Genomic DNA, 14,356 nt, shown 5'->3' on the forward strand with positions numbered 1-14,356 from the left:
ACATCTGTAATGATTTTTCTGCCTCTTTGCATCATTTATTGAAAGGGTGATGTTGATATTTATAGCTTTTTTTTATTCATTGCTTTTATTTATCCTCTCTTTCTTCTTCCCTCTCTGGTTCTAATGGACCATTTTATATGATTCCATGTTTCTCCTCTCTCAGCATATCAATTACACTTACTTTTTTAATGCAGTGATTTCTCTAAAGTTGTCAATATACATTTTTAAGTAATTTAAACCAGCCTTGCTCTGCAGGGCGGGTACTTTGAAACAAAATAGCCCCAATTACTCCCTCCTGCCCATGATGACATTGGTATCATTTGTTTCACTTATCCATATACTATCATCCCCCAACACATTCGTACTACTGTTACTTTAAACAAACAGTTAGGTTTTATATAGTTAAGATTAGCATAAAAAATTAATGTTGGGGTGCTTGAATGGCTCAGTCAGTTAAGAATCTGACTTCGGCTCAGGTCGTGGGATTGAGCCCTGCATCTGGCTCTGCACTCAGCAGGGCGTCTGCTTCTCTCTGTCCCTCTACCCCTACCCCACCTTGTGCTCACACAATCTCTAATAAATATATAAAATCTTTTTAAAAATGTTATTTTACCCTTATTTACTTCTTCTACTTCTTCTCTTGCATTCTTCCTTCCTTTATGGAGTCCCAAGTTTATGCCATATATAATTTCCTTCTCACCAAAGAACTTCTATTATCATTTCTTTTGGGGCAGGAGTATTGACAATAAATTCCCTTAGGCTTTGTTTGTACAAAGAAGTATTTATTTCTTCTTCACTCTTAAAGGATAATTTTGCTGGTTATAGAATTCTAGGTTAGTGGAGGCTTTCTTTCAAAACCTTACACCCTTCTTGTCCTCATAATTTCTAACAAAGTTTGCTTCTTGCTTATCCTTCTCTATATACATTTTTTATTCTTTCAAGATTTTATCTTTGTTTTGGGTTTTCTGTAGTTTGAATATGATATGCCCAGGTATAGATTTTTGAGTATTTATCTTTATTGACATTCTCTAACTTCTCATATCTATGATTGAGTATCTGTCATCAATTTTGGAAAATTCTCAGCCATTACTTACATATTTACTTCTCCTCTGTTAGCTCTTCACTTCTCATATTCCAAATAAGCTTATGTGACACCTTTGAAAATTCTCTCTGATTTTTGGATGTTTTATTGCTTGTATGGTTTTGGCAGGGGTATTTTATTATTTTTGTTTTTCTCTTTATACTTCAGCTTGCAAAGTTTTTATTTTCAAGCCCAGTGGTCCTTTCTTCAGCCTTATCCAGTCTACTAATGAGCTCATTTAAGAAATTCTTCATTTCGGGGCGCCTGGGTGGCTCAGTGGATTAAGCCGCTGCCTTTGGCTCAGGTCCTGATCTCAGGGTCCTGGGATCAAGCCCCGCATCGGGCTCTCTGCTCCGCAGGGAGCCTGCTTCCTCCTCTCTCTCTGCCTGCCTCTCTGCCTACTTGTGATCTCTCTCTCTGTCAAATAAAATCTTTAAAAAAAATAAATAAATAAAATTCTTCATTTCTGTTGTTGAGACAATTATTTCTAACATTTCCTTTTGATTTTGTCTTAGAGTATCCATTTCTCTGCTTTATACTATTTACCTCTTGATTGTTGTTTACTTTTTCCGTTAGAGACCTTATTATATCCAACAGTCACTTTATTTATTTATTTGGCAGGGGGAGCACAGGGAGAGGGAGAGGGCGACTCTTAAGCAGGTTCCCTGCCCAGGTCAGAGCCTGACACAGAGCTCGATCTCATGATCCTGAAATCATGACCTGAGCCAAAATCAAGAGTTGTATTCTTAGCCAATGGAGCTACACAGTGCCCCTCCAACAGTCACTTTAAATCCCCTTTCTGATAATTCTAATATCTGTGTCATATCTGGGCCTCATTCTAATTCTTACATTGTCCCTTCAAACTATTTTTTCATGCTTTTAGCATATCTTGTAAATTTTGTTGTTATCATTAAAAGCCAAACATGATTTATCAGTGAACAGAAACTGAAGCATGCAGGCCTTTAATGTAAAGGTCTTATATTAATCTGAGTAGAGTTTAGACTATGTTCAATGTGTGTTGCAGCCATAAATGTTAGAGACTTCCAATTTCTCTGTCTTTCTTTTGGTCTTCCTTACTTTCTATGAGCTCCTGTAAGAACTTCTCTTTAGGTAAGGCCTGTTACTTGTAGCTTTTTAAGCTGTAATCCACTCTTATTATCTTAAAGGAATGTTGGTGTGGTGGTAAGGGGTTGCAGAGAGGAACCCCTCCATAATTGTCTTATTAAACATCACTCTTGCAGTGGACCTATGTCATAAGTATTTCTTAGGTTTTCCCCATACATATAGTCAGACTAAAGGACAAGAGATGGGAGAAATGTCCTCCTTCTAGGTGGCATGTGGCTCCAGTAAAGTAATTTCCCTCGAAGAGTAGGTGTTCTGGAAAACACTTTAGGCGTATTTCACAATGGTTATTTTCCTCTCGCTGTGCCAGAGCCAAAGGGGGTCCTATCTTAGCTCTTTACCATAAGAAATTGTTGGGGTTATAGGAGGTAAATAAAGCCCACTAACAGTGTAACCTCCATGAGTTTCTCATTCTCTTGCCAGTCCACACTTAGCCTTCAGTATTCCCTTATAATTACCATTTAAGTTTCCCCACCAGCGTATGACTCCAGTGGCTTCCGCTCTACAGGAACAGATCTCAGCTGTGACTCTCTGGATTTACCTGTATCTCTCTAGATTTTGAAATGGTGGTTGGTTTTGTGACCTCAGTTCTCTGTTGGGTCTAACAAAAATTGTTGATTGTCAGTTTGTTCAGAGTTTTTCTTATTGTAAAGATGTGAATGATGACTTCCAAGCTTTTTATACAGCCGTGCTAAAACTAGAAGCTACCTTATTCCTTTTTATATTCTAATGTCAAACAGAATTCAGGACAAAGCAACTAGACAGCGCTGAGGAAAGTTGTGTTGCATTGTTTTCTTTTGTCACAAGAGTTAGGGTGTAATTGTTAAGTTTTTTTTTTATCTTTTTTTTAAGATTTTATTTATTTTTTTGACAGAGAGAAAGTGAAAGATCACAAGCAGGCAGGCAGAGAGAGAGGGAAGCAGGCTCCCTGCTGAGCAGAGAGCCCGATGTATGGCTCGATCCCAGGACCCAGAAATCATGACCTGAGCCAAAGGCAGAGGTTTAACCCACTGAGCCAACTAGGTGCCCCTGCAATTGTTAATTCTTAAGAAAATCAAATCCAGGGGCACATGGGTAGCTCAGTGGGTTAAAGCCTCTGCCTTCGGCTCAGGTCATGATCCCAGGATCCTGGGGTCGAGACCCACATCGGGCTCTCTGCTCAGCAGGGAGCCTGCTTCCTCCTCTCTCTCCCTCTGCCTGCCTCTCTGTCTACTTGTGATCTCTATCTGTCAAATAAATAAATAAAATCTTAAAAAAAAAAAAGAAAGAAAGAAAATGAAGTCCAAGCAAAGGCTTGAAGACTGTGAAAGCCTTGGTCAGATGCTGGTCATGAGAGCTTAGCAATCTGCCCTCAGCAAAGATGTAAACCTTTGGTAGAGGCTGGTCCTACTTCATCCTGACTCTAACAGTGTTTTTGTAAACAGGTATAAACTAAGGCAAAGGTTTGGCCAAAGGGGAAAAAAGTGTTTGCCTGCCATTTGTTAGCATTCAATATTTTTGCAATATTCACAATGCAGGTGAGCTCTTCATGTTTACATAGCTCTTGTAAGGTTCTACTGCTGATACCAAGCCTATGTATGCAGCATTAGACTGAACTTCCTGAATTCATTCTACATTAAGGACTAAAAAGAAAACTGTGTAGAGAGAAATCTTGAATTCATGTAGATTCACCAAAGACCATAAATTTGAAAAATACTAAAATAATTACTAGGTGGGCTTTCAGGTGATACAATTAATTGCAGACAGACCTTTAGATTCTTCCTGTGCCCTGAAAGATAATAACCCCCATCCCCCCCCCCAAAAAAAAACAAAAAAAACAAACAAACACACTATGGAACTTAGACTTGGAAGAAAAGCAGAGCAAAGATGATGCATATTATAAAATAGCCAAATTGCACAGTGATATAGTCCAGACCTGGATGGGGAAAAAAAATCTCCTGGGTAGAATCAAGCAGTCTGAAAGACACAGATAGATAAAGATTTATTTCTACAAAGGATGCCTTTATCAAATCCAGAACTCAATGATTCAGGGCTATGTTAAATAATAAGTAACAGGGGCACCTGGGTGGCTCAGTGGGTTAAGCCTCTGCCTTCAGCTCACGTCATGATCTCAGGGTCCTGGGATCAAGCCCCGCATCGGGCTCTCTGCTCGGCGGGGGGCCTGCTTCCTCCTCTCTCTCTGCCTGCCTCTCTACTTACTCTTGATCTCTCTCTCTCAAATAAATAAATCGTTAAAAAATAATAATAATAATAAGTAACAAAGAGATCAACTAACAAAGAGAAAATTTAAAAAGTAATCCCAGTATATATGCACTAAAGGAAAGAAGATACTAAAATAAGAATCAGATTAGACAATTACAAATTCAGATGGTCTTTTATGAAAGGGACATAAAACAGTAGAAGCATTAATGTCTCTTACAGAAAATAAAAAACATTATTACTCAAAATCAAGAACATTCAGATACTAAGGTGTGATGGCTAATTTTATGTGTCCACTTGACGGGACTAAGGGATGCTCAGAAAGCTGGTAAAACATATTTCTGGATGTGTTTGTGAAAGTGTTTCTGGAAATGATTGCCATTTGAATTCGCAGACTGAATAAAGAAGGTCACTCTCACCAATGCAGGTGGGCACTATCCAATCATTTGAGGGACTGATAGAACAAAAATTTGAAGGAAGGGGAAATTTGTTCTTTGCTTGGAACATCCATTTTCTCCTGCCCTTGGACATCAGTGCTCTTCGTTCTTAAGTCTTTAGCTGGAACTAGGACTAGTTCACCCCCATTCTTGAGACTTTAGACTTGTACTAGAACTTAAAACAACAGCTCTCCTTTCCTCAGACCTTTGTACTTGGACTGAATTATACTACTGGCTTTCCTAGTTCTCCAACTTGCAGATGACAGATTATGGAACTTTTTGGTCTCCATGATTGCATGAGCCAATTCCTATAATATATCTCTTTGGATATCTTATTGCTTCTGTTTCCGTAAAGAATAGTAATACCTGGGGTGCCTGGGTGGCTCAGTGGGTTAAGCCTCTGCCTTCAGCTCAAGTCATGATCTCAGAGTCATGATCTCAGGGATCAAGCCCCACATCGAGCTCGCTGCTCAGCAGGGAGGTTGATTCCTCCTCTCTCTTTGCCTACTTGTGATCTCTCTCTCTCTCTCTGTCAAATAAATAAATAAAATCTTAAAAAAAAAAAAAGAATACTAATAACCTGAGGAAAGACTGTCTTCAGGAGCCTAAGTCAAAGAAATGGGGCCTCATTAGCCCCTGGAGCACAGCCTTAAGAAATAGGAAAAAAAGCTTCCATTCAAGATTACACTGAAGGAAATCTCAGAGATGAAACAAATGTGGGATGAAGGAAGCTAAAAAATCCATAACATGAAGCTATGAAGGGTTTCTGCTAATAGTGAACTAAATCATTCCAACTAACCCTTTGCTTTAAAATGAAAGATAAGTACCTATTCACCTCCTTAATATCATCAAAGTGACCAGTTAGTAAGGAAATAGCAAGCCAAAATCTAAAGGGAAGTGTCCCACCAGAGCTACATGATAAACACCAATGTTGCTTTTGCCTGAAGGACATTTGTCACAGAGGGCAAATGTGAACATTCGTTTGATGGCCTTGAGGATCATGAGGAACTTTAGTCAAAGCTCAGACAGGCCTATGGTGGGGAGTCCAAAAGGAGAGTCTTCCCCAGTTAAACTGGAACTTCACAGAGGTATTTGCTCAGAGTCGATGTAAAATAGAAAAAACAAAAACAAAAACAAAAAACACTATGGACATTGGGGAGGGGAGGCGAACCATAAGAGACTATGGACTCTGAAAAACAACCTGAGGGTTTTGAAGGGTCAGGGGTGGGAAGTTGGGGGAACAGGTGGTGGGTAATAGGGAGGGCACGTTTTGCATGGAGCACTGGGTGTTGTGCAAAAAGAATGAATACTGTTACGCTAAAAAATAAATAAATAAAATGGGGGGAAAAAAAAAAAAACACTAAAGCCGAGGAGGAATGTCCTTAATAGGTTATGACCATCAGCATGGATGATTGAAAGAAACCAACCAACAAACTCAAGTCACTCTAGAAATGCCCCAGTGACTCTGTAGACCTGATAGAATCAAATAAATTCTCTATAGTGGAGCACAGCTTCCTTTTCTGCTTTACCTGCCTACAAATAATGTCTCAATGACAATGAGCAGCACACAATAAAGAAAAAAAATCAAGCACATTTTGTAAACCTAACATTGAGGGAAAGAAACCAGACCCAAATGAGTATATATTGTGCTGTGTCATTTATACAAGGAACAAAACATTACTAACCAATGTTGTTAGAAGTAAGGAGAAGTTAGTGACTAGAAAGAAGCCGGCTTCTGCAATGCTAGTAAAATTCAGCTTCTTGATTTGGGTGCTAGTTATGTGGTTGTGTTGAGTATTATATAGATAGATAGATAGATAGATAGATAGAGATATACAAATATAGATATAGATAGATAGATAGATAGATAGATAAGGGTATAGCTTGATAAAGAGAGTGTTTTGGTTTTTTGTGTTTTTTTTTTTTGTAAATATGAAAAAGAACTATCAGAAAACACAGATAATAGAAAACAGACCTATGGAAACTTAAGATATCTAAGTGAGCAAAAGAGCAAAAATAATTATTCTTACTATATTTAAAGAAATTTTTAAAAGTTTGAAAATTTCTGCAATGGAATAGGCAGCCTTTAAATTGATCCCAATTTGTTCTCCTCCTTGTGTTCATGCCCTTGTACAATCCCTCCCCTTGTGTGTGGTCTTGACCTAATGAATATAATATGTAAAAGTGATAGAATATCACTTACAAGATTAAGTTGTAAAAAGATTTTGACTTCTATCTTGCTCACCTCCTATTGGTCTGTCACTCTCTCTCAAAATCCTTGCTCTGGAAGAAGCAAATTACCACGTTATAAGTAAGCTTATGGAGAGGTGCACATGGAAAAAAACTGGTATTTCCAGTCAACAGGCAATAAGGACCTGAACCTATCAATAACGGAGCATGGAAGCAGATCCCACCCACCCAGTCAAGCCTTGGAATGATTGCAACATCGGCCAGTAACTTGATTCCAGCCTTGTGAGAGATACATTTTATCCAGATTGTTATTCTAAAGAGTATATAATCAACACCTGCCAAAACCAGAACCTCCCCCCCACAACCCCACACCAGTCATCACTTCTTTAGTTGCTGGATTGTGAGCAGTTTACTTCTGGGAAAGAGTCTGGGATGGTACAAGGGGCAATCAGAGAACTCAGGAAAGCATACATTCACCAACTGGTATGAAAGCATTTCAATATTGTAACAACTGGTACAACTGTACCAGTGCCAACGTGCTGAAAAATAAATCTGTGGAATTCTTTACAACTCCAAATCTGCAATTCTGCAGAAGCATAACCAAGACTAATTACAGAAGCTATGCAATTGAGTCAGCGATCTGGGAGTGATATGCCCATTTTAGTTCCCAGTGATTGGCTATGACTATTCTAATGTTAATTCAGCTCAAGAGAAGTCAGGGCTTCTCGAGTTTTTAACCCATTCTCCCTACAATGTGTTACCACGCTTCTCTATCACATCCAGACTGTCTGATGAACCATTTCATGCCAATAACTAGAATAGCTAGAGTCTCAGTGATCTAATGCTGAGTGTATTTGATAACCACCGACTAAAAATTGCCCTGCATTATTCAGTGGGTATATATTGGGCTACTCATCAGCACTGCAGAGCTCAGCAGGTAGCAAGGATACATGGCACACCATAAAAATCAGATTTTAATGAGTGAATACGTTTAGTCCTTCTCCTTAATAAATGATTTAAACAAAAAAAGCACCATATTTTTACAATTTAAAATTACATAAAATACAGAAAAAATATTTTTCATTTTAATGATAAAACTCCGTGTTATGTAAGCAGGCCATTTGTGGAAAATATTTGAAAATTACGTAGAGAAAAAGAAAACATTGATTATTATACATATGATAAAACACACATTTGAAGTAGCATCACAGTGCAATTTTAACTACAGATATGAGATTGTATGTACTTGATTAACTTCTCAATCCTAGATTAAAATAGTCCCTTTTTACAAGTATAGACTCGGCAAAAACAGTCCAAGCGTCTCTCACAGTATAATTTCCATTCCTCTTTTGATTTATAATAAAGTGTTTTATTTCATATATAATCACAAACTGAGATTAGTAAAGTGGTATTTTAATAAGAAGAAGCTAGGAATAATTATATGCAGAGCTGAGCAGTAAGAATATCTCCTGTCATATACACACATATAATTCCTTTAGGTATTCTCCTAAGATTGTGCTTTTCTAAATGCAAATATATTGATGCACACTCAATAGTTACTTTAAAAAAAAAAAAAAAGATCATAGGCAGTCGTTTTGTTTTCCCTTGACCTTAATAAAAATGTATCTCATTCCCCCCACAATAGGCTTCTTCCCAATCTTAACCAGGCTGACTATATCTCCACTGTACCCAAAGGAAAACAAATTCTCAAAATATTAATAGCCTTAGTTAGTCCACAAATAACAAACATTTTAGTAACAGGAAATTATGTTGGAATAATCAGAAAGTAAAACTTAGAATTGACACTTAATTATAAAACTACTCACCACTCCTGGCTTACAGTTGTAATAGCAATGCTTGGAAGTGTCGTCAAAGGCAGCGTGGTCGGTCTGGAAATGCCATCTCCCTCGGGAGTCCTTGCTCTCTCACTCTGTCTTTGGGACAGTGGTGGTAACTGTAAGTTTCCTGAGCAACACCTTCTCCCTCTCCAGAGGTCAATCCCAAGTGTGTTACTCGAAGAACTGTAGGATTTACTCAAGTTACATTCCAAATAATCTTTAACATTCTGGAGGAAACACAGGGGGGAAAAAAAAGAAGAAGAAAAAGAGAATGAGATTCAAATGCTTCAGATGATGTGAAATAAGAATCCAAATAATCAAGTCATCCATCCTAAAGTCCAGATTCGTAATCTTACAATCAGAATCTACCACTGACGTCAAAACCTTGAGAAAAGACAAGAAGTGGGCGGGGTGTCTAATTCTGAGCTTTCAGAATTCTTGGTGATTTTCAGGGTCCCCATTACAGTTTGCCAGTTACAGTATGTACGTTAGAGGGCTTTCCAGCTTCTTTCTCTTTTTTCAACTTGTCTTTCTTTCTTTTTTCCCCTTGTGTTTTTTTTTTAACTTGCTAAAATGAAAGCTTATAATTGAACATATATTTGGGAAATCAATGTTATCATTCTGAAACATGGGGAAAAACTATATTAGCTAAGGCATATACTTTCTTGCTTAGTGTTTTAAAGTATAGCTATTTTTTATCTTAGGACAGAAAGATGTTGATAATAATGGATAATTGACATCCCTGTTTCCATAAAAGATCTTCTCAGAGTTGAAGTTTCTTTTTCTTCCTTCCTTTCTTTTTTTTTTCTTTTTTTGGTAAAATTATGTAAGAGCTCAGAAAAAGAAGAGCACACTTTATCCAGCCCTGAACCAAGCTACAGGTGTTCAGTACATCCCTAATGCTGACAAGAATGAAATACTTGTGAGAAGATAAAGACATTGTAGTATAACCACTGGTAAGAGTTATTCCTTTCTCCTAAATCTCTTAGTGACTGTGGTTCTTGGTACTGCTGGCAGTGAGAGGCCCAAATGAGCCATGGCCTGGGTATGAGTCCTGTAAGTTCAAAGATAGAAAATGTCATAGCACAGCAAATACCCATGGAGAGAAATGTGGAGTTCAAAAGATGTAACTGTCACTCTCTACTCTTATCTAACCCAGAATAATGGAAATCCTATCCCCAGGCCACTGTGTCTTACCTGAAATTCATTCTGTGGCTCTAAAAAGACTGGTCCTTCCTGCTAGTCTCAGAAAAGACTTAGGAGAACCTGGGACTAGACCTCCGAAGGTTTAAACAAACAAAAGTTCTCTGTCTCCCACTCGACCCATCCCTACCCTAGTTCATACAAGAATAATCAACTTAAGTTTCAGGCTCTAGCTCGCTCTGTGCAACAAATCTATGATAGTTTTGTACCGTGCTACATAAGGATACAACAGCAAAAGGAAGCCCAGTATCTATGCGCACAGAAACGCATATTCTAGTGATTTATGCTTATCTGATTCACACAAGACCACATTTGATGAAGAAAATATGGGCATGAATAGGACTGACAATTTTCAGGGGCCCCACTCTTCCTAACTGAAATGGGATATCATCACATTATCTTGGGCTTGACGAGAATACCATTCATCTGAAATTTAGTAGGATGACAATTCAATAACAAGAAGACAAAACAATCTCTAATTTTCCAGAGTTAGGTTAAAACATTCTGGATGTGTCCAGGGTTTCACTATTTACTAACTGGTTATTATTTTAAATCCCCTGTAGGTCCAGAAGTTAGCGTGTGTGTGTGTGTGTGTGTGTGTTTTACAAATAAGAAGCTGAGGGAAAAGTTTGGTATATGTAAGTCTTTTGAGAAAAAAGACGTAAAGACAAGTTAATGAAACAGAATATACAAAGTCTTCCGGAAGAGATTCAAAAACAAACTAAAAGCCAGAACTCATGATTATAAGTCAGACTACTTCCAAAGATTCATGTAAAGAAAGTACTGATTATCTGGAAAGCAAATCATAAGTATAAAGTTCACCTGCTATGCAAGAGACTTGATACCAGAGAACGGAAATAAGGATATCACTTAGTAAAAACACTGACCACTATAGTCTCCTTAATAAAGTTTTTGGATATTTTTCTCTTTTAGAAAAAAGAAGTATTATCAACAAGGTTTAACTACAGTAGATGAACTAAATAGGTGCTTATTTGGTATTTGCTATTTGAAAAGTAACAAAGTCACACCTATCACAAAATATTTCCCACACTGACTTGTCAAGAGGCTTGAATTTACAAATTTGAAGTCATTCTTTGAATTGAAAGAATCCATTTTAAAAGACCCCATGAAAGTGCATTGCCACAAAAGAACATAATGGAGTAGCTTTTTAGAAATTAAGATAAGCACTGGGAACATTAATATTGTTTTACAAACACTCATTAACCCATGTAGAGTTATTCATAATCACCTCAGGCTCTCTTAGTCATACTCATAATCTATATAGCTCTCCCCCAAAATTGCTAACATCCTCAAGGGACCAACCTAATTCACTCAGTTCTCAATTACTGAATTTGAGAGCTTAGACTTATATTCCTATTTTAACTAGCATGATCCTGGCTGACTATACCACTCACCAGATCAAAGATCTGGAGAAAAGGAATATTAATTTGAATGCTACATCTAGAAATCACAAATTTTAAAATGTATCCTACCACCCCAAATTCACCCTATATCTCTATAATCCCAAGGGATACAACCCAATATGGGATTATCCTCATGCTCCTGGAAAGCTGTTTGTTTAAAAATTGATACGTTGCCAATATAATTCCAGAAGGTTATCACAAAGGAGAAGCTAGTGTGAAACCCTGCATCTAAGTGGGAAGAGTCTGAAGGGAGGAAGGTCAGGGGATACCAGAGGGACTCAGTCCTAGCCCCATATCAAAACTGACTCAGTTAGGACCACTGAAATGCACAGTTGAGGTATATCAGTGCCTAAGTAGTTTCAGATTTATCTAAGTAGTTTCAGATCTATCCCAGTCATTTTTGGAGTTTGCTCCAACTCTTGAATTCTGATTAAACTCCTGGTGAGGAAATGGGATTGGGTATTTCCAAGGACTGCTAGTGACTTCTAGTGTGTCTGTTGGGTACAATTCAATCTGGACCACAGGCTTTTCAAACCTTATAAAACTGGAGATGGAAATTATGGAAAGCATCAAGTGACACTCAGGGACTCTGTAAAGACTAAATGTCACAACGTTCAATGAGACAATAACAAAAGTAACGTTGTCTTTGAAAAACTCAGTTTTATCACAGGCAACCACCATCAGTTATGAGTAGTTGTGCAGATGTAAATAATGTATTTTATATATAAAATTTTATATATAAAATCAGCCCCTCTCTCTTTCTGTGTGTGTATGTCATCTACACACATATTTCTTGGTCCTTCTTTCCTACTCTCTTTAGCCATTTTCTCCTTTTCAATTCCTCCCCAAACCAGCAAGTCCCACCTCTTTAAATTACTCTGTAATCCCTACACAGTCATAATTAATTGCTTGTGTTCAGTACCTGAATTGTGCTGAATTTGCCCCTCACTTCTGGGACTTAGTTCCCAAAGGCACAGTATTTAATGCATACTGTTCCTATGTCATTCATCATATTAAGTCTCCTATTGAAGGTATTTGTGTACTGCAAATAACTGTATGCAAACACAGTGGTCACAGTTATTCATTTGCTTATTCTGACAAAGCTAAACATAGTGTCTTATACGTGGTAGAAGCCTTTGCATATGTCATTCTTGTTGCCAGAAATGTTCTTCTCTAAAAGAAAGAAGGAAGGAAAGAAGGAAGGAAGGAAGGAAGGAAAAAAGAAGGAAGGAAGGAAGAAGGAAGGAAAGCAGGCTCTTCCCTCTTCAGAAGGCTCACTCCCTCACTACGCATATGTCCTCTCTGTCTGTATGCCATCTCCTCACGTTATCCCTCCCTAAACACTCTATTCTCACTAACCAACCATTCTTTACCTGCTGACCAACTTCATTTTTCTGTACAGACCTTATCATACTTGGGATCATTTTATAATCTAGCTATATGGTTTTTTATAAGCTTCAAAGGGACATGAACACTATTTATTGAATCTCTAGAACCTAACCAGTGTTTGGAAGAGAACAGGTGCTAAATTAATATTAAGTGAATATTTAAATCACTAAATAAATGTATGCTGAATTAAAATAAATAGAAATATGATTAAAATCCTCCTGACTTAAGGTTGAAAACTTACTTCAAGAGTGTGGTATATTAAAAAAAAAAAAAAGACATGGTATATAAATCTGCTAAGTTGTTCTTGTTGTGAGGGAGGAGATAGTGTGTGTTAACAGTAAGTATGAGCTTCCACACTGTACTCGATGAGTCAAGGTGCTCTGGGAAAAGTTCCAGGTCATCACTATCCACCAGAAATAAAGTGCAAGCCACAAATGGGAGCCAGAAGTACTAAATGAAATTTCAAATTTTCTCATAGCCACATTAAAAAAGTAAAGAAGGATCAGGTGAAATCACTTTTTTAAAAAATATGAGTATAGTTGACATGTTACATTATATAAAGGTACAGACAGGTAAAATTACTTTCAATAGTATATTTTTCTTACACTAGCATATCCAAAATATTGTCATTTCAAAATGTAATCTATATCAAAAATTTTTAATAATATACTTTACATTTTTTTCTCTTTGTACTATTATATATTGACAATCCAAGGTCTATTTTTATACTTAGAGCACATCTCCATTCAGACGGGTGCTTAAGAGTCACATGAGCCTAGTGGCTACCATGTTGGACGGGGCAAATCTAGGTAAAAATTATCCACTCTGGTAGTTTTAATAGTCTTCGAATATGGTTTTCTTTTTTTCACATTCTTTCTTATATGCAATGATCCCTATCTCTTGTTCTTTGATTGTGACAACAAATTGCCTTATGGGAAGATCGGGATTATTATAGTAAGGATCCAATGAAAAAGAAAGAATCAGTGTCCATCTTTTTTTTAAAAAAAGATTTTATTTATGTATTTGACAGAGAGAGAGACCACAAGTAGGCAGAGCAGCAGAGAGAGAGGGGGAAGCAGGCTCCCCACTGAGCAGAGAGCCCGACGTGAGGCTCGATCCCAGGACCCTGAGATCATGACCTGAGCCGAAGGCAGAGGCTTTAACCCACTGAGCCACCCAGGTGCCCCCAGTGTCCATCTTTTATAGACAGAATGCATTGCTTATTCTTCAAAAAAAAAAAAAAAAAAAAAGAATCTTGTGGCACACACTATATAGATAGTATTAAGAGACAATCCCAGGCTTTTTTTTTCTTTTTTTAAAGAAAAATGATTTCTAAATTACAGAAGTTTCTCTTTAGATGTCCAGAGAAGAGCATGAAAATACGAACATCACTTTTTACCATGGGTACTGAGAACACAGAGCGTGAGTTAAGGGAAGTTTCCTTGTGGTCAGGGAGTAGAGAAGGGGAAAATA

General features: G+C 37.5%; 1 protein-coding gene across 2 annotated transcripts in view; it reads right to left on the bottom strand.

Moving 5' to 3' along the window:
• The window catches only part of PDE4B (phosphodiesterase 4B), a 567,587-nt gene that overhangs the window by 446,281 nt on the left and 106,950 nt on the right, over nt 1–14,356 (bottom strand). For both annotated transcript variants that reach the window (XM_046017685.1, XM_046017679.1), the window contains exon 3: nt 8,856–9,094. In XM_046017685.1, the coding sequence (XP_045873641.1) occupies nt 8,856–9,094 (239 nt within the window). The remainder of the gene's footprint in view (nt 1–8,855; nt 9,095–14,356) is intronic.

This window comes from Meles meles, chromosome 1, assembly GCF_922984935.1.
Source record: "Meles meles chromosome 1, mMelMel3.1 paternal haplotype, whole genome shotgun sequence".
NCBI lineage: Eukaryota > Metazoa > Chordata > Mammalia > Carnivora > Mustelidae > Meles > Meles meles.